Source organism: Octopus bimaculoides, chromosome 1 (genome assembly GCF_001194135.2).
Source record: "Octopus bimaculoides isolate UCB-OBI-ISO-001 chromosome 1, ASM119413v2, whole genome shotgun sequence".
NCBI lineage: Eukaryota > Metazoa > Mollusca > Cephalopoda > Octopoda > Octopodidae > Octopus > Octopus bimaculoides.
Genome location: NC_068981.1, coordinates 191,348,869 through 191,370,705, shown reverse-complemented (window position 1 = coordinate 191,370,705; position 21,837 = coordinate 191,348,869). Strand labels below are relative to the sequence as shown.

Below are 21,837 nucleotides of genomic sequence, written 5' to 3'. Positions count from 1 at the left end.
GAAGACTATACTTTCACAGAATATAACTAAAACTACATTATCATACATGTGTCTATTTTCTTCTAGACTGTAAGATATGATTTGTGGGACATTTAGCTGCTATTTATTGCTGGCTGAGTAACCACACAGAAGACCCTTCATTAATTTAATGCTACTGTTAGTTTTAGTATTTGACATTTTCTCAACTAGATTTCTTTTCTGCAAACTGCCATTTAAACATAACCATTAAAAAAAAAATTTTGCTAATGGGAAACATTTTCTGAGGTTGTTAACCTAATTTTTGCTAACGGTTGGATAAAACTGAAACATTTTCAATGAGTTACTCTCTATTCTTTTCCTTTATCACCAAATGTCAGGTCTATATCTATGTGCTTCAAGACATGTGAATACACCACACACACACACACACATATATATGCACACATGTACACACACATGTACACACACACACACACACACACACACACACACACACACACATGTACATATATACAAACACGCACACAATAACATGTATGTATAATAATTCTATTTGCCAATATCTTTGTGGAAGGTTTCGTTAAATTAACTCAAATATCAACACTGAACCCAAAATGTAATTTAATTTGTGTGGGAGGCTGATATTACGGTTCTCACTGAAAGATGTGAAGAGGAACACGTTTAGCAGGCTTAAGAGAACATTCTTCTTAAGCCCCTTAAATGTGTAACAAGTACAACAAAATGAAACTGTGAAACACCAAGGCATAGATTAATTATGGGGAAATAAAAGAAATCTAAAAAATCTGATGAAATGATTGAACATGATGTTGCTGCACATCATCATCATCATCATTTTAACTTTCACTTTTTCATGCTTGCATGGGTCAGATGAAATTTGTTTAAGCATATTTCTATATCTAGATACCCATCCTGTCTCCAACCTTCACCTGTCATTAAGCAATGTCATATTGTCAGATGTGTTTGTCATGGAAGAATGGAAATGAATAACATCACTTGCATGATGGTAATGCCTGTTCTACAACCTCCATGTGATGCCAAGACAAAATTACACACACATACATGCATATATGTATATATATGATGGGTTTCTTTCAGTTTCTGTCTACCAAATACACTCACAATGTTTTGCTTGGCTTGGGGCCACTGCACAATGGAACTGAACCCCAAACCACATAGTTGGGAAGTAAACTTCTTAACCACACAGCCATGCTTGCTGGGGAATGAGGGTAAGCTGAAAAGTGTTGTATATTAAAAATGTAAGAACCAACCATTCGCCGATGAAGCAACCTTCTGATATTAAAGTGCATTAGAATGGAATTATTTTCATAAAGTTATGAGGAGTCAAACTTGATAAAGACACTGACTCTGAGCTAATTCTAGCCAGAGTCCAGAAGAAATGTTACATGGAACTACCAGTCTTCCCTCTTCTACATTACCTATTTTATCTTTGTGTCATGTGTGGTATTTTCAAACTAGTGGAAGATTGTTTCTGTGATTCTTATAAGATGTGAAGCCTAGGTCAGTGATCTGTCAAAATATCAAACTATTTCATTTCGGAGCATCTTCATCTTCTTCAAAGTAATGGAACAGTAATCCATAAACAACTGTAAATCTATTTGCTTAACTCTTTTGGTACCACATTTCAATTAATTTTGAGAATAATGAAGAATTTAATAAAATAATCTTTTCCTTAAGCTGGTGTTTGGAACATAAATTAGCATGAGTTTTGATGGAAGATTTTAAATTTAAATTACTTTAAAATATATAGTTTGTATCATAGGATCTAAGGCAGACTCAGGCAGGTTGATAACAAAAGGGTTGAAAGAAAAATTTCTGGAAGGCAATCCTGCTTCTGACCAAAACAGCAGATCTAATTATTTTCTATTTTTATAAACATTGAGGACTAATCTTGATGTCACCTAAGTGTGCATCATAACCTTGGGCATCAAAAGAGCTTTTGATAGATAAATGGTTTGACCCTTTCAGGTCAACATTGATCTATCACTTATTATGGCACCAGTCTTACAAGACCACTTCTGTCCTCTGCCTTCATCAATAAACCTGCCCAATGTCTGTAAAACTAGTTGTGCCTCTACATTAATGATTCCATGCTCCATGCTGTCTGTGCCAAAAGGTTCAGCAGCTAGCCTGGTTCTGTTAGTAAATGTCTAAGTAGTGAACTCAAAAAACTGTCAAAGAAACAATAAGTGGAACAGTAAAAATATGGAAGATTTTGTTAAAGTTTCACATGTAATGCTTCATGGTTACTTTTGGCTAAATTCCTTTGATGGAGCTTTGTTTCATTGTTAGAATCCAGCATTTTCTTTATAAGAAGAATTCAAAAAATAACTAATAATCTTTCTGATTTTGGCACAAGGTGAGTAGTTTTGAGGAGGAGGGGAAAAGTCAATGACAACAACACCAACATTTAACTGCTACTTTTATTGAAACCAGAGGGGATGAAAGGCAAATTTTACCCTTGTGGAATTTGAACTCAGAACATAGTGATTTGAAAAAAATACTGCCAGACATTGTGACTGACATTCCAATGACTCTGCCATCTCACAGCCATGATGATGATGATGACGACGACGACGACGATGATGATGATGATGATGATGATGATGATGATGATAATAATAATAATAATACTTTCTACTATAGGTACAAGGCCTGAAATTTCGGGGTAGGGGACCAGTCGATTACATCGACCCCAGTATTTCACTGGTACTTAAGTTATCAAGCTTGAAAGGAAGAAAGAGAAAGTTGACCCTGGTGGGATTTGAACTCAGAAGATAGTGACAGGTGAAATACCACTAAGCATTTCGTCCAGCGTGCTGACAATTCTGCCAGCTCACCACCTAAATAATAATAATAATAACAACAACAATAATAATATACATACTGAATAGATCTATCTGTGTGTTCATGTGCATATATTATTGTGTGTGTGTGTGTGAGTATGTAATGTATTAGTGTAAAACAACTGTGTAACAAGATATCTTTAAATAGTTAATTGATAAATAGTAATTAATGCAATCATTATAATATGACAATATAAGGTGGTGAGCTAGCAGAATCGTTACTGTGCTGGGCAAAACGCTTAATGACATTTTGTCTGTCATTACATTCTGAGTTCAAATTCCACCAAAGTTGGGTTTGCATTTCATCCTTTCGGGGTTGATAAAATAATTACCAGTTGAGCGCTGGGGTTGATGTAATCGACTTGCCTCCTTCCTCGAAATTGCTGGCCTTGTGTCAAAATTTGAAACCATTATAATATGACAATATATTTATGGTAAAAAAAAGGAGCAAAAACATCACAAATAGAAGTTTTAAACTAGAAACCATATATAAACAAATCAAGAATTTACCTAAATATCTCTGCAATATTATTATGATTTCATAATAACATTGGAAGAAGCTAAAATTGGGTTATGATCCTAATCTTACTGACTCAACAGAATATTTTTGAGATTAGTTTTAGCTTAATGATATGCAGGTAAATAAAATTTACTTATCATCTAAGGCTGAATCTAAAATTTTGTTATCGGCCAATGCTATATTCTATCTTTTAATAATCACACCAACTCTTCAAATAAAGTATTGATGTATTTTTTAAAATATATATATTTTGGATGAATTTTATACATTTTAATACAGATATGTAAAAACCTTATTAGAAAATCAGATGGGTTTATTAAAATTAAAATGGAGGTGCATGTATATGTGTGTGTGTGTGTGTGTGTGTGTGATGTGCTTCACACATACATAGTTGATATGTAAATGCATAGATCCGATGTAGATCTGAGGTATTTAAGAATGAAGCAGATGAAGGTCAGCTGGGCTGTGGAACTATGGAAGAAAAATGATGCAGAAATTGATGGCAAAAAGTGATGAAAGCAAGTTTGAGAGAGCATCAACTATGAAAGCAAGCTCAGCAGGAAAAGAAATGATTGTTACATTCTGACAATTCAAGAAAGGAAGCTCTTAAAGCCACAACAGCATCAACATAGCAAAAAAAAAAGCATGTAAAAAGCAGATGGAATATCATGAGGGAATGGTAAGAAGAATTTCTGGAGATGAAAGTGGAGATAATAGGTTGGTTATCTCCAGTAGCCAACAGACATATCAAAGACAGGGAAGAATTTGTTGATTACCTTTTACACTGACATATAAGAAGTCCCAGCAATGAAAAGACAACGAGCAGAACTCCAGCAGCAGCACCAGTAAGAATGGGAAATGGTATGGTAATTGATGACCAACCATAACTATCTGCAATAGATAAAATAAGATGGCACAATGAAGTCAATATTTATCTTTACTTGGTCAAACATTTTAGGATGATTTATCATTGTTATTCTTGTTGTTTAACTCCAGGTCAACATGGTTCATCATCACAGTCATTTATTGTCTATTTCCCATGCTTGCATGGGTTGGACGGATTGACAGGAGCTGGCAAGACAAAGAGCTGCACCAGGCTCCACTTGTCTGTTCTGGTATGGTTTCTATGGCTGGATGCCCTTCCTAACATCAACCACTTTACAGAGTGTACTGGGTGCTTTTTATGGGGCACCAGCACAGGTGTTTTATACATGGCACCAGCACAGTTAGTATATAAAAAAAAGCACTCAGGACCCCCTGTAAAGTGATTGGTGTTGGAAGGGCATCCATCTGTAAAAACTATGCCAAAACTGATTGAGCTGTTGTTTCAGTAGCCAGTTGTAATGGTACAGCTGAGACAGTGCCTTCCTGGACAGAAGCAATGCTGTAATTTTTAGCATATTATCTGTTCTCTTCTTCATGAATAGAGTATATTTATCATAATACAGTTCTATATTTAAGAGATGAGGAATTATGTACATTATTTACATTTGACGGATATTTGTCCTCATCTTGTTTGTTGTTAACACAACGTTTTGTCCTTGTCCATATGCATCATATGACCATACCAGCTCAGCCATCTCTCTGCACATCACATCTGATGCCTCTTATACCCAACTTTTCTCTCAAGATGCTTACACTCTGTTGAACATGCGTACTGACATTGCACATCCAGCGAAGCATACTGGCTTCATTTCTTTCAAGCCTATGTATGTCCTCGGCTGTCACAGCCCAATTTTTCACTGCTGTGTAGCATAGCTGTTTCCTCTGAGGGAAAGGGCCTTTTGTTGCTAGCAGAGGTAGGAGCTCTCTGAACTTTGCTCAGCCTAATCTTATTCTCACAGCTACACTCTCAGAGCATCCACATCCACTAACTTGGTCACCTAGATAACAGAAGCTATCTACTAACCCCAGCTTACCCCACTGGCAGTTGTTGGAGTCTATTTTCTGCACATTTTCAGTGTTTATTGTACCTGTGCATCTTCCACATACGAAAGATAGTTTCCCTGTTAATCCTTCTCTGATATTGCTGCACCTCTTATGTAACCATAGCTTATACCAGGTACATCTTATGGCATTTCTACCATGTTTATAGATCGAGCAGGGCCATCTACCTGAGGGGATTTGTGATTTGTCTGCCTTCCTACTTACTAAGACTTTGGTTTTGGCTAGGTTAACTCTAAGGCCCTTCGATTCTAGATCTTGCTTCTATATCTGAAACTTCTTACACACACACACACACACACACACACACACACACACACACACACACACACACACACACACACACACACACTTATTATAAAGAAAATACATATAAGTTAACACCACATCATCAATTCTCCAAGAAATACTTACCAAGTGTTGGTGGAGCTAATGTCACAGTCACTTCTCTCAGTTCTATAATTTCTATCCATACAAATAGTGATCTGTTGACCAAAATGAATGAAAAAGCATTGATATTAGAGAAAAGTCTCAGTGATAAATGATGAAGAAATGAACAAAAGACAAACAGAACGTCAAAGCGCCATACTGACTTTGTTTTTGGAATAACATCATTGTCGCTGGCAATGACCCATAGGGTGTAGTTTCCAATATCATTCTCTTGGATTGCATTTTGAAGTTGAAGAGATCCTGTTTGCTTATTGAGTTCAAATAACCATTTAGTCTGAAATCAAAAGTCATCACTATTATAGCATACATACAGACAAACATCTATAGTGTGTGTTTGTGTGTGTGTAAATTCATGAATGATAAAAGTAAATGAGCTATATAATCACCTTCATTAGCTTACAGCTGTTTCAGCACTAAGAAGCATTGCACTCAGAGCTGAGTGTTTGTGCAACAGTACATAGCTTCCTTGGAGCCATTTCTTACAACTAATGAAGGTGATTAAGTAACTCCTGTTCTTTTCTCATTCACTGGTTGATATTACGCTTTGTACTTACTGAAAGTTTTATCCTAAAACATAAGTATATTGAGATCTAACAACTGATTATTAGTAACACTTGCGAGGTCGTTGCCAGTGCTCCTGGACTGGCTCCTGTGCAGGTGGTACGTAAAATACACCATTTCGAGCGTGGCCGTTGCCAGTACCACATGACTGGCCTTCGTGCCTGTGGCACGTAAAAGCACCCACTACACTCTTGGAGTGGTTGGTGTTAGGAAGGGCATCCAGCTGTAGAAACTCTGCCAGATCAGATTGGAGCCTGGTGTAGCCATCTGGTTCGTCAGTCCTCAGTCAAATCGTCCAACCCATGCTAGCATGGAAAGCGGACATTAAACGATGATGATGATATATATATATCTTACTTATTAAAACTGAAAATGTCTGTGAGTGTGTATCAGTATGTCCTCATTTTGCGCCAAAACGGCTCTACCGATTTTTCTTAAACTTCCCAGGCACATTGCTTATGTGTCTGGGGAGGTTCTAAGTATAAATTGATTTCGAAAAAATGTTCAGGTAAACGGTGGGAGGAATAACATTTGGCCGCGGTTGAACGGTGGGCGTAATTATTTTAAGCTTCCAAGGGAAATAACCCATTCCTTCCTTCCTTCGTAAATTAGGGTTTTTAAGCTTCTAAGGGAAATAACCCATTCCCTCCTTCGTAAATTATTTGGTAAAAATGAAATTGAATATACTTATTTCTTAGTATTTGAACTATTTTAGTTATTTTCTCAATTTATCCAGTACAAGCCTTAAACAAGTTAACAACAATAGATCAACTTATTTCGGTTAGTGACTTATTCACGAATATACCAACAGAAGCGCTGCTGAGGGGAATATTCTCTGGGAGTGCACAAATGCTTTTTTCACAGTTAATTACTTTGAATTGTTATTATCTCATATCTGATTAGCCTGTTATTACATAACATGTATCACGATTTTAGTATACATACCTTATTAGTATTTCCTCCAATGTTCTATATACTCTGGGAACATATTAAAGCCCTTTTCGGGGCTACTTTATTTGAATTCTTACTATAGGGTAATGAATTTCATGTTATTACATAACTAACTTCACAATTTGGGTATTCATAACTTACTGGGAATTTCTAAAAACAAGATCCTTTATAAGACAGTTCGGTATTCTCAATAAATATACAAAAACCGTTTTAAGGGCTACATACTTTGTATTGTTGTTACTGGATTAGAAATCTGTGCTTAGTTTTATTGATCTGACCAAAACCATTAGAATAACGATGGAATAAGATTGCATTGAATGCCAGGGCTGGCTGATTAAACATTAAACTCTACTCACCTTCGCACTGTTTGTTTGCATGGAATAGGTAATGTTTTCACTTGAACCTTTATCTCCATCTATTGCAGTAAACTGGAACAGGTTTGCTCCAATTGAAGTGTTTTCTGATATTGACAGGATCAAGGGATCAGTAACACCTGGAAAAATAAAGAATAGTTAGACTCTGTGGCAACGAGACACTCTCTTTCTCTCCCCCCCCCCACACACAGACACACAGAGGCATGCACACAAACACACAGATGCACACACACATACATACACAGAGACACACAAAACACACATTAAGTTGAGTTCTATATCACAACCAACACAGAAACAAAAGTGACTTGTGAACAATGAGTATTACCAATGATTTAACACCTAGTCCTCCTCCTCCTTCTTTAATGGCCCTCTTCCATGTTGGTGTGAATTTGGTTGGTTTAACAAACTCTAATGGATCTGATGACAACACTGTGTCCCTATGTCAGCTTTGGAATGGTTTTTATGGATAGACATCCTTCCTAATGCTAAACACTTTACAAAATGTACGGAGTGCTTCCTTGTGGCACCAGCATCAGTGAAGTCACCATGTCACTCACAAAATTATGCTCCCCTTCAACAGTGTGGCGCTACAGTAGAGAGGGAGGTAGCTCCGTTCTAGGAGATGAGAGCTTAAAGTATGAAAGAAAGGGTAGAAGAGAACAGATTTCTCATAGTAAAGGAGCTACATGGCTATTCGTATTGTTGAAGAGGGAGTGGGAATAACTGGGGGCGAAACTGGAAAGATAGATTCTGCATTCTGCCAGCTCGCCACCTTATGTCAATATGTAATACTCTTTTACTCTTTTACTCGTTTCAGTCATTTGACTGCGGCCATGCTGGAGCACTGCCTTTATAGTCAAGCAAATCGACCCCAGAGCTTATTCTTTGTAAGCCTAGTACTTATTCTATCGGCCTCTTTTGCTGAATCTCTAAGTTACGGGGACGTTAACACACCAGTATTGGTTGTCAAGCGATGCTGGGGGGACAGACACACAAACATATATACACACATACATATATATATGATGGACTTCTTCAAGTTTCCGTCTACCAAATACACTCGCAAGGCTTTGGTCAACCCGAGGCTATAGTAGATGACACTTGCCCAAGGTGCCACGCAGTAGGACTGAACCCGGGACCATGTGATTGGTAAGCAAGCTACTTACCACACAGCCACTCCTGCACCTATAATATTAATATTGATATTTCTATTAATACTAATATTTCTTCTTCTTCTAGTAATGAAAAAAAAACTTTCATTGACAGCAGTTTGGTCAATATCAAATGGAACTCTTGATAACAAGTTTGAAAACTTACCGATGAAGTGTGGTTGGTAGAAATTGGTATTATTGGAGATCATTTTTACACGTATATAAATTTCATCTCTTCCTGACTGTTTTGTTGCTTTCTCAAGGGGAGCAACATTTCGAGCTCTGTAGGAAAGCTGAACAAAGACAATAATAATAATAATAATTCTAATAATAATAATAATAATAATAATAATAATAATAATAATAATGATAATAATAATAATAATAATAATAGCAACAACAGCAATAATGACTATTTCAAATTTTGGCCCATGGTCAGCTATTTAAGGGTAAGGGTGTTAGTTGATAACATTGATCCCAGTGCCCAAGTGATACTTTTTTTATTGACCCCAAAAAGATGAAAGGCTGTGTTGACCTTGGTGGGACTTGAACTTAGAACATAAAAAAAAGCCAGAAGAAATGCTACTGAGTATTTTGTTTGATGTGCTAATGAAGTTTGTTGTTGTTTGTTCCTTCTTGAGCCATGCCTGGCTCATAAGGGCCGGTTTCCCAGTTTCATTGGCATATAGGTTCCCCACCTGGACAGGACGCTGCAGGTGAGCTGCTAGATGCAGGAGGAAAGAGTGAGAGAAAGTTGTGGCAAAAAAGTCAGCAGAAGTTCACCATTGTCTTCTGCCGGAGCCACATGGAGCTTAGATGTTTCGCTTACAAACACACACATCGCCCGGTCTGAGATTCGAACCTGCGTTCCCTCAACCGCGAGTCTACTGCTCTAACCACTAGGTCATGTGCTTCCATGCTAATGAAGTTTACTGCCTTTAAATGTCTTCTGATTCAGATACAAGGTCAGCAATTTTGAGGGGTGGGGTTAGTCAATTACATTGACCCCCCCCCCTCCCCCCGAGAGATGAAAGGTAGAAACTGTCCTTAGCTGACCATTTTAATTTGAAACAGTCTTATTTTACTTTAAAAATGTTTTCATTTATTTATTTAAGTTTCAGAATTATTTTCAACACAATACGTAAACATTATCTTCAGCTATTGATATTCTCTCTCTTTTACATTTTTCAGTCATTAGACTGCGGCCATGCTGGGGCACCACCTTGAAGAACTTTTAGCCAACCAAATCGCTAACCACCACTCCATAGTACTTATTTTTTATTAAAGCTTGGTACTTCTTCTGTCAGTTTCTTTTTGCTGAACTGTCAAGTTATGGGGGCGTAAACAAACCAACACTGGTTGTCAAGTGGTGGCGGGGGGGGGGGGGCAAACACATGCACACACACATGACAGGGTTCTTTCAGATTCTGTCTACCAAATCCAGTCAGAAGGTTTTGGTTAGCTCAGGGCTACAGTAGAAGACACTTTTCCAAGGTGCCACACTGTGAGACTGAACCTGGAACCATGTGGTTGGGAAGTAAGATTCTTACCACACAACTATGCCTGTACCTACTGTTATTTAGTCTCAGGCAGATTATCACGGTCAAGCACTACATAGTCCAATGTATATACTAAATTATTTTCAGACAGTAGAGCATGATCTAAGAGCGATTTAGTTGCTATTTTCGGATTTTGATTTGTATATACTTTACTCATGTTTCCTCAATGAAAACCAGAAATTGCTTTACTGAAGTGGAGGCTATCATTAAGATATTTTAGAACTTACATTAGCCTGAGCTAGTTTTTCTTTTAAGATTCTTAATTTGAATAAAATAACTAGGAAAGTGGAATCTTGTTTTCCTTGAAATAAATCAAGACATGCAGACATGGTTAGGGTTAGGTTTATAAGAACTTACAAGTGCAACACTGAAATTTTCTGGTCTCCAACTGCTTGTCGGTAAAGGTTTTTTGATGATAAGTTTGCGTAAGTCTTTGCTGACAGAGAATACTTCATCAAACAATGCTGTCATTTCTGGATCTTCGTTGGGTACAAACTGTACACTGTATTTCACCTTAGCATTCTGACCTTCATCAGGATCTAAGGCTTCTGGAAGCCACCATTTTTTGTTTCCTTGTGTATTCTGTAAAATATAGAATGTACAATCAAGGTTTTCTAAAATCATCGATATTGTTTCAAAAGTAAAGCAAAATAAAAATATGGTAAGACAATGTTTAAAATAGTAGCTGAACACGTATTGTAGGTTCCAGAGTATTTTCATATTGGTTTCAAATTTTGGCACAAGGTCAGCAATTTCAGGGGAGGAGTAAGTCGATTGCATTGATCCCACTGTTCAACCGGGCCTTATTTTATTGACCCAGTAAGGATGAAAGACAAAGCTGACCTCAGCAGAATTTGAACCCAGAACGTAACGATGAATGAAATGCTGCCAAGCATTTCACCCGGTGTGTTAATAATTTTGCCAGCTGGCTGTATTTGAGTATTTTCATATTAAGAGCAAACCTGTTTTGGTACCATCTTACCCCAGACTGCTTCTGGTTCTTTCATACAAAACAGTTTTAAATATTTATATTTAACCCTTTAAGCATTCAAATTACTCTTTTAAATATATGGCTTATTGTTTTGAATTAATCATGCATTATCTCGTAGTTTTGATGTAATGGTTTATTTGTAGAAACACATTGTAAGGTAGGTGTGAGAGGCTGGATCTGTCCAGTTTGAACATAAGACACAGAATATTTGGCCCTGATATGGCTGGTTTAAATGCTAAAGGGTTGAGTTAAAACTGTCCTTTATAATTTTATGCAAAAAAACTCCTATTTTGTTATATTATAAAAAAACAACAGAAACAAATGCCATATCGATTTCTTTAATGCCTACAGGGAGCTAAACAAAGAAGGACAGACAAAAGGATTAAGTTGATTACATTTACCCCAGTGTGTAACTGGTACTTATTTAATCGACCCCGAAAGAATGAAAGGCAAAGTCGACCTCAGTGGAATTTGAACTCAGAATGGAATGGCAGACGAAATACTGCTAAGCATTTTGCCTGGTGTGCTAACGTTTCAGCCAGCTTGCTGCCCTGAAACAAATGCCAAATTAATAATGAAAAAAGGAAGTGATTTTCATTAGAGTTAACTAGTTTCCATTAAAGAATGGGATAAAGGAAAATATGGCAGAATTGTTGGAATGGCCAAGAAAATGCTTTTGGTGTATGTGTATTTGTCCTGGCTCTTTAAGTTCTGAGTTCAAATCCTGTTGTAGCCAAGTTTGTTCTTTTTTCTTCTGGAAGTCAATAAAAATAATGCATCAACAAAGTAAAAAAAAAAAGAAAAAAAAGTTGTCCATAGCTGCCACTTGCAACTTCACTAAGGCAGCATGCACTAACCTTTCATTAACTGTTTTAGATGCCTAATTAGTCAGAAGCAGATACAGACACCTTCTTGCCCCTTCTACCCTTTGACCCAACAGAATATCCAGGATGTGTGTGTGTGTGTGTGTGTGTGTGTGTGAGAGAGAGAGAGAGGGGGGTTTGACTCAGCAGTTGACTTGTGCTCATTTTTAGCTGTGTAGAGTGGAGGATTGTGAAATGAAGTACATTACTCAAGGGCAGAATGTGTGGCCCTGTGCAGGAATTTAACCCACCAATAAAGTATTAAAGTTGATATAATCAACTTCTCCACTCCAACGCCACTAAAAGAATCTATCCTCATCTCTACTAGAAGCAGTAAATATTTTGTAGTCTGATGTTTGCACAATAAAGAGTTATTGACAGAAAAACTCAAACTTACTTGAGGTATTTCAATGACGTATGTCATGTTATATCCTACAAAATCTGGAATATTGTCATTAATATCACTAATATTTACAAGAAGCAGTGTAGAGCCGGTTTTGGGTGGAAGTCCGTTATCCACAGCATAAACATTCAGCGATGCTTGAGAAATATTCAAAGTGTCTCTGTCTATTTTATTCTTCACACTGATCCAACCAGAAGATGAAATGCTGAAATAATCTGAAATAACAAAAAATATATTGCTGACAGCTAATAGCCAATAATATTACATAATATTACATAATAATGGTTTCAAATTTTGGCACAAGGCCACCAATTTTAGAGGAAGAGGTAAGTCGACATCATCATCCTCAGTGTTCCACTGGTACTTATTTTACTGATCCAGAAAGGATGAAAGCGAAAGTTGACCGTAGCTGTATTTGAACTCAGAACATAAAGACAGACAAAATGCTATTAAGCATTTTGCCTGATTTGCTAATGATTCTGCCAGCTCACAACCTTAACAATAATAATAATAATAATAATAATAATAATAATAATAACAATAATAACCTTAACAATAATAATAAATGCCCTGATGCAGTAGCAGGCAGGGACTCTCATGGCTTTTCCCGGTTTCTATGGTGTATGTGTTCCCCACCAGCTGGACGGGACGCTAGTCCATCGCAGCTTTACTCAAGAACAAGAAGAAAGAGTGAGAGAAGATTGGGGTGATAGAGTACAACAGGAGTCGCCCCCCCCCCCTGCCGGAGCCTCGTGGAGCTTTTAGGTGTTTTCGCTCAATAAACACACACAACGCCCGGTCTGGGAATCGAAACCGCGATCCTCTGACCGTGAGTCTGCTGCCCTAACCACTGGGCCATTGCGCCTCCAAATAGTCATATATCTATACTGAAATATTACAAAGATGATGAACTATGGCACAAAGGCAAAAAAAAAAAAAAAAATTGAACAACAATATTTTCAGAAAATAAGAAAAATGACTTAAAAAGTAAGAAATATACAGATAAGTCTTTAATCCTTTAGCATTCAGATTAGTTTGTCAAATATAAAGTTTATTCATGTTTTGAATTAATCATGTATTATCTTATAACTTTGAGATTTTGATGATGGGGTTGTATACTTTTAGTATGACATTGCAGAGTAGGTGTGAGGGCTGGATCTGGTCAGTTTGGACATAAATCAAGTAGAATATTTAGGCTGGATATGGCCAGTTTAAAAACTAAAGGGTTAAGCTTTTAAAACTAGCTTACCTGTCCAATTCACTGTACTTTCTGCATTTGAGGAGCTGAGAAGATGATACGCTATTTTATCGTCTGGGTCTTCATCACTTGCTCTAAGTTGCAGGAACTTACGTATAACCTTTTCCTCAGTAACATTAGCCCGAAATACAGACAAGGTAAACTTGGGTGCATGCTGGTTGAGCTGAATAACTTCAATATGTACCTGAAATAGAAAGAAAAATGGGTGGGGGGATTATTAAAAGGAGGAGTTTTCATGAATGGTAACACAGTTCTTATGTGAGCTTAAAATACTGAGGGACACCTGCTACATAGAAAATAGACAGTAAAGTGTGCACTAGCTCATTTGATGTAGTAAGCCAAGAAATTTTAATTATTTAATTATTTAAAATTACATCCATAATAATAAAAAGACAAATTCAGAGGCATGGGTGTATGGCTACCATGTCATTTTGGGTTCAGTCTCACTGTGTGGAAGCTCATCATTTACACACACACACACACACACACACACACACACACACACACACACACACACACACACACACACACATGTATGTATGTGTGTGTCTGTGTTAGTACCAGGCATACAAAAAATAAGTGTTGAGATCAATTTGTTCAACTAAGCTCTTCAAGGCAGTGCCCCAGAATGACCACAGTCCAATGAATGAAACCAATAAAAGACAAAAATTACCTAATCAATTCTGGTCCATAAAGGTAGGGGAGACAACTCTTGGAATTGAAATGATCTAAAAATAAACTGCAGAGGAGACTCTGATCTGGATTTTTATAAACATAATTTTGTCCCAAATAAAGCTTGAGGCTACTGTAGCATAAGGGCAACAACTCTGGATGTATTTGTAACTGTCTTATTCAGCCTCTTCAGTAACATGCAGGTGTGTCAAGCATTACCATAATGATGGCAGAAATTACCCAGGAATGCATTCATATCAAAACATAATAGTCAAGTTGGGGACCATGAGTAAGTAACAAAAATTATTGTTCCTTTCCTTTGATTTTATTTAACCCTTTAGCATTTAAACTGGCTATATTCAGTCCAAAAATTCTGTTTTATATTCAGAGCAGACAGATCTGGCCTCTTACACCTATCCTAGTCATTCTAAAAATAAACAATCACATCATCAAAATACTGATGAGATAATGCATGACTAATGTGAATAAATGAGCATTACAATTCATCATCATCATCATTTAATGTCCATTTGGATGGCTTGACAAGAACTGGTAAGGCCAGGGGCCACATCAAGAGTCATAGTTTGTTTTGGCTTCGTTTCTACAGCTGGATGCCCTTCCTAACGCCAAACACTTTACAAAGTGTACTGGGTGCTTTTCCCATGGTACCACCACCAGTGCTTTTTATGTGGAACCAGCACCAACACCAAAACCAAAACCAATAAACAAAGTAATTTGAATGCTAAAGGGTTAATGTTATATAGTGAGTCTGATAAATTCTAATGTAATCATAGTAATGACATTGCCTCCTTCACAAGAAAGGAATGAGGTAATTTAATAATGTTTCAATATTTAATTAATCATTAACTCTACCATTAATCTGATATACTGTTGCATATTTTAAAATATATTGGTGGATTTCTTTTCAGACAGCATCTAGAATGTTATGCAGATATCTACAAGGCTTAATATAAACAGACATTGAAATATTTCGAAATCTAAACTTATCTTTGATGTGTCTACAAACTTTAGATAATTCTTGTCAATTTTTGGCACAAGGCCAGCAATTTTAAGGGAGGGAATAAATCGATTAGATGCTAAACTGGTATTCATTTTATTGATCCCAAAATGGATGAAAGGCTTGATTGACCTTACTCTTTTACTCTTTTTTTACTTGTTTCAGTCATTTGACTGCTGCCATGCTGGAGCACCGCCTTTAGTCAAACAAATTCACCCCCAGGATTTATTCTTTGTAAGTGTCGTACTTATTCTATCAGTCTTCTTTGCTGAACCGCTAAGTTACAGGGACATAACCACACTAACATTAGTTGTGAAGCTATGGTAGGGGGACAAACACAGACACACACACACATGATAGGCTTCTTTCAGTTTCCTCAATCGAGTGGGAGTGTAGTGTTGAGGGAGATGGCTTTGTGCCTGGTGATGAGAAGTTAAAGTATGATAGAAGGTCAGGGACAGGTGTCTTACTGAAGAGAAGGTACATGGTTACCTCAGCTGGAAAACGAGAGAAAGAGATGGTGAGGAACGACCCTCAAAGTATAAAGAGAATATAAGAAAGAAAATAAGATAGAGTAGCAGAAAGGGTGGGGGGTTAGTATGTAGACTTTGTAGGTTTTAGCATAAAATACATAAAAATGGTAAAAATTGATGGTTATAGAAGAATTTTTGTATATATTTAAAAGTAAAAGAAACTGAAATTTACTTTGGCAACATCACTTAAAGCATCGGGATAACCGCCATCTTTGGCTTCCACAAACAACATACGAGAACCAGACAGACGGTCTTGGAATGATACTTTTGTTGTTAACAGTCCGGATTTAGGATTCAATTCAAATTCTTCAAATGGGTCACCACCTTCAAAGAAATCAGTAATATATTCTCTTTGTGAATTTTCATGAATAAAGAAATGTTTTTACACACACACACATGCATGCGTGCGCACACACACACATGCATGCGTGCGCGCACACACACATACATTACTTTGGAAAAATAAATGTAAAACAAAATTTACTCTCCTTGAGTAGCGACAGCAGAATAAGACGTTTTGCGGAAAATAAATCTGATACAAAAATACAGGGCGGCCCAAAAGCAGGTTTACAGTTATCACGTAGGCACTTTAAATTTCTTTTAAAACATTTCATTACATTTAAATTTCTATCTTACAAACTGAAAAGGGAGCTTGACAAGATTAACTAAATTAGTATAGAATAATGGTTTAATTTTTTTTTTTATATAATTAAGATCTAAGCTGTTAATATTTGAATGTGAAAGAGATAGTTGAATAACTGTAAACTTACTTTTAGGCCACCCTGTATTTTCCTAATGTTGATAAAAACCCATATGTTTTAGGAAGGAGAGTGGTATTATCAATGAAATCAATTCCAATATTTCACTGCAACTTCACTTTATTTTACTGACAATGGAAGGATGCAAGCATAGATTAAGTTTGTGGAGTTTGGGTCAGGATGCAAAGGGCCATAACTGAGTACTACAACGTTGAACCTCAGCACCTACATCCTAGAGTAGTTGTTCTCAACTGGGGTCCATATCATCCGGGGGCAGGGTGAGGAGGAATATAAGATTTTGTTGTTAGGGCTTATGATCAATAAATTGGTTATACTTTTACAATATACAAAATATTTTAACAATTTTGCTAAACAGTTCCCAATCATATTTAATTATAAAAATATAAAAGGATATTTTTAAAGCATCAAATGGCTATGGGCATCCACCTGAGCAAAATAGGAATCTAAGGAGTTCATAGGTGAAAATGGTTGAGAACCATTGTTGTAGAGGGAAGTATCAATGGGAAACAAGGAAGGGAGAGACCAAAAAAGATGTTGATTGGATAACATCAAAGAATGGACTGGAAAACCTCTGGCTGAATGCACGACCATGGCCAGATGCAGGAATTGAAGCTAGGCTGAATGTGCTTGTGGTACTCAACCCTCAACAATGAGGATGGAACAAACAAACAAGGCAAGAAAGCAAATAAGTACCAGCTGTATACTGGTGCTAGCCTCTTTCCATCCATCTTGGATGTTTTGCTGGGTGAAGGACGAGAGGATGGGTTAGGGTTAGGGTGTCTATGTTTGATCACAATGCCATGAACAGTGAACATATGATACTTTCTCTATTGGTTCAGTCAGTCTGCTAGAAATAAAAGCCAAATTTCCCTCATATCACGTCCAGCCAGTTTGAAGAAAAATGAAATTAAAGTATACATTGGATAATGTGGTTTCAAACACACTAAGTTTGAATATAATATGGGATAGTCATGACTGGAATGTCTCTGATCATAAGTCTACTTGATCTGGGTTGACCTGGTGCTAAACAATAACAATGAGAACAAGTGATTCACTTTCAAAACAAATATCAAAGAGGATTTCCAAATTTCTCCATGGAAAGTGAAATATTTTAATTACCTATTATATAATAAGATATTTCTCCATTTTGTCCTTTATCTTTGTCAGTTGCTGATAGCGAAGCAATGTGTCTTCCAATCGTAGCATTGGTATATAACTGGGCGTGGTAAGTTTCATTGATAAATGTTGGCCGGTTATCGTTCATGTCTTCTACTGTAACACTAGAGTAAAACAGACAAAAAATTAGAAAAATTACCATTGACCTAGTAATTTAATTTTCATGATTTAGAACAAGCTGCACCTTGAGATAAAAAAAAAAAAGAATCCTAAATACTAATCTGATCTGGACAAAATGCAGAAATGGATTACTGAAAGACAACTCAGGCTGGTTATAGACAAGTGTACTGCTACACATCTTGTGAGGAAAAATCTAGGAATTCACAGACTCCCTACATGATCCTTAAGAAGTTTTCTGGATAAACCAGATTTCTAAAATCATCAATGAGACCTAAGGCATCACTTAAACTACTGTCAGCTTCTCATTAACTGACAAATGATATCTAAAGATATGGTGTAGCCATGCTTACTCTTTGCATATGCAGTATGGTACCTTTATTCACCAATCTTGTCCAGAATATCAATCTACTGGAAACTGTCCAATAACATGCAACCAGATGAACTCCCCATATCATTTACTTACTATATCCTGAACATATTGCCTCTCTGGGCATTGTCACACTAAAGCATTGATGCAGTAGAAGTCCATAAGATTATCCGCCATCTTTCCAACAACAACTTTGTCCACCTTTTTGAATTCAATATCTCTACCACTCACGGATGTGTTTACAAAATAAAAAGAAACAGTGCAGAAACTACCACATTTGATATAACATTTTAGCATCGAATAAACTGTCCTATCAAGTTGTTAATGTCAGAAGACTGCATTCTTCAAAAATTCCATACTTCCTGAAATATGCCAACACTATTCCTGATATGTCTATGCTATCTTTTCTCTTTTAGAATCTTTTAATGTTCATTTTTATCTTGTGTTTTATTCTGTGTACTGTGCATGTATTCCCAGCTTTCACTGCTTCTTTCTTTACTTGACTCATATGCCTTCTCATTGTCCCCTCTTTTATCCTTTTCTGAGTGTTGCTACACAGAAGTTCAAAATTTATTGAAAATAACTAAAAATTATAAAATGTCGTTAACCTAGGACTAATTAGGCTGTTCACAAGAAAATATTGTTCTAAAGCATGGTGTTAATTAACAATCCTTGCAGCAAAATTAATTTAAATATCTAAAGGAGACCTTTCCACAGAAACTTCTACTAAAGGGCAAAAATTATATACAAATGCAGAGTTATTTACCTTGGTGAACACCGGCTGGTAATGGAAGAGTAGTAGTAGTAATAGTTATATGTGAGAAAATAAAGATAAAAATATATCGAAGGCGTTTGTCGTGAGAACCTCTACGTGGCCGCTAGAAATAGAGGTCAATCTGTATTCAAATGACAATCTTATGGAAAAATATAGCATTTGATAATGATGAAGATGATGTTGATGATAATAAACGTGATGATTGCTGCTTGGAAAATTCTTGATCATAAATTTGCTTGTCCAAGGCTGGCGTATTATTATGTAACTATTACAATATAATTTTCTGAAACAAACCTAATGCTGTGATTTATCCAGTTTTCCTTGGCTCTTCAGCATATACTGTGTTGTTGAGAATGTAAGTTATTTTCCCAGACTTATTGACAACCGTTTCAAGTATGATTTTTCAATTGCAGACTATGAACAATTTAAGAAATATTAATGCGAATGATTTTAACAAATCCTTCAACTCATATGTCCTTCACATATACATTATGTAGGTAGGAACAGCCCCCCCCCCCGCAAAACGACAACAACATAATAATGGTGCAGGCATGGCTCTAGTTGAAGAAATTTGCTTCACAAACATAGTTTTGAGTTCAGTCCCACTGCACAGTACTTTAAGCAGTGGGACTCTTCTATTATAGCCCAGGGGTGGCCAATGCCTTCTGAGTGAATTTCATAGATGGAAACTGTGACACACATACACACACATTTAAAAATATATACATACACCCAAACAAATATATACATACTCACACACATGATATGAGTGTATTTATATGTGTCTTTGTAGTTCTTCTCCAACCATTTGACAACCAGCATGGGTTTGTTTACATCCCCCATAACTTAGAGGATCAGCAAAAGAAACCAAAAGAATAAGTGCCAGATTTAAAATATGGACATGGGTCAATTTGTTCAACTGACCTTAAAAGACCACAGTCCAATGACTGAAACAGAAATGTATCCATCATTAACAGTATTCCCTAATTAGGGTTGATGACAATTACCAGTAAAGTAATTACATAAATTATATTTCTAATTTATATTTCTCTATTTCAGCAGCTCAGTCGTACACGAATAAATGCTAGATGTAACAGTAAGAATATTAAAATCGACTTACTTCAAAATAACAGGAGAGGAATAGCGGGGGAAATCCCCACCGTCTGTACATTCGGCATATAGTTGGTAACTGCCAGGATGTGTTTCATGATCAAGACGGACTATTGTTTCAAGAACACCAGTTTCAGCTGGAAGTATTAAAAAGAACACGAGATGTAACTGTTTGTTAAATGGATTGATCTTAACAAACTATAAAAACCTATTCCATTCTTCTGTGACCTCATCAGTGGTCTTTTGTTTTCTTCTTTCTTATGTGTGTCCCGCCTTGCTAACTATCAGCCATTTTGTATTTTGTATTCCATTCTCTTATTCTCTATTCTCTATTCCATTCTCTTATTCAACAACCATTGAACCTCTTAATAAGTTGAATATAAGGGATTGCTGTTTCAATCTTTTTTTTTTTTTGAAGTCTGAACACTTCTTTTTTGTTATGCAGACATTCAAATATAGAGGCACAGATGTGGCTCTGGGGTTAAGGGGTTTGCTTTTTAACCACATTGATTTGGATTCAGATTGTATTTGATTCAGTGTGGCACTTTGGACAAGCACCTTCTACTGTAACTTCAGGGTGACCAGAACCTCGTGAGGGGACTGAGAGAAGGTAACTGTGAGAAGTCAGCTGCATATGTATGTATGTATGTATGTATGTATGTATGTATGTATGTATGTATGTATGTATGTATGTATGTATGGGTGCTACTTTGGCATGTGATCTCCAAGGGAGATTACTTTAGATTCGTTTTTAAATCACTTTGTACGTACTTAGCATTGTAAATGTATTTTTTTCAAAATTCTTGCTATTTCAATAATAAGGAAACCATATAATAATTAAAATAAGCATGTAGATCACCCACCAAAGTAAATTTGCTCACGTAGCTCTCACGGAAAGTAGCACTAACACAATATAAACTAAAAAGTAATCTCTTTTGAACTTGTAGATCACATGCCAAAGTGGTACCTTTCTTTTTCTTAAGAAATGACGTGAATTTAGTATCGGTTTCTTGTAAAAATGCAATTGCCTTCGTCTCGTCACTGATCACATTGTAAAAATCTTTAGCCAACATCTTACAGGTTTTTAGAAATTGAAAAGTAAACTAAAAAGTAACCTTATAGATCGCATGCCAAAGTAGCACCTATGTATGTATGTATGTATAAATACACACACAACTTGTGTCTTGGGAGGGTCATAATACCAATAATAACACACACACTGATTCAATATCACTTCTTTATTGTCAGTCAATTAGTTAAATATTTAACCAGCTAACTAATTGATCCTTTGTTTATTGTACTGGTTAAATAATCAGTCAGTCATTTGTTCGTCAAAATTCTTTTGCTGCTCTTTGCAACAAAGTTTACATATTCATATACATATATATATATATA

The 21,837-nt window shown here is 36.3% G+C and overlaps 1 protein-coding gene across 8 annotated transcripts in view; it reads right to left on the bottom strand.

Moving 5' to 3' along the window:
* LOC106884166 (protocadherin Fat 4) overlaps nt 1–21,837 on the bottom strand; it is a 693,587-nt gene that overhangs the window by 15,615 nt on the left and 656,135 nt on the right. For all 8 annotated transcript variants that reach the window (XM_052973410.1, XM_052973407.1, XM_052973404.1 and 5 more), the window contains 11 exons: nt 20,453–20,579; nt 18,014–18,174; nt 16,288–16,439; nt 13,884–14,076; nt 12,629–12,849; nt 10,735–10,959; nt 8,985–9,111; nt 7,647–7,783; nt 5,922–6,052; nt 5,743–5,813; nt 4,161–4,275 (listed from right to left, as the gene is read on the bottom strand). In XM_052973410.1, coding sequence (XP_052829370.1) covers nt 4,161–4,275; nt 5,743–5,813; nt 5,922–6,052; nt 7,647–7,783; nt 8,985–9,111; nt 10,735–10,959; nt 12,629–12,849; nt 13,884–14,076; nt 16,288–16,439; nt 18,014–18,174; nt 20,453–20,579 — 1,660 coding nt within the window. The remainder of the gene's footprint in view (nt 1–4,160; nt 4,276–5,742; nt 5,814–5,921; nt 6,053–7,646; nt 7,784–8,984; nt 9,112–10,734; nt 10,960–12,628; nt 12,850–13,883; nt 14,077–16,287; nt 16,440–18,013; nt 18,175–20,452; nt 20,580–21,837) is intronic.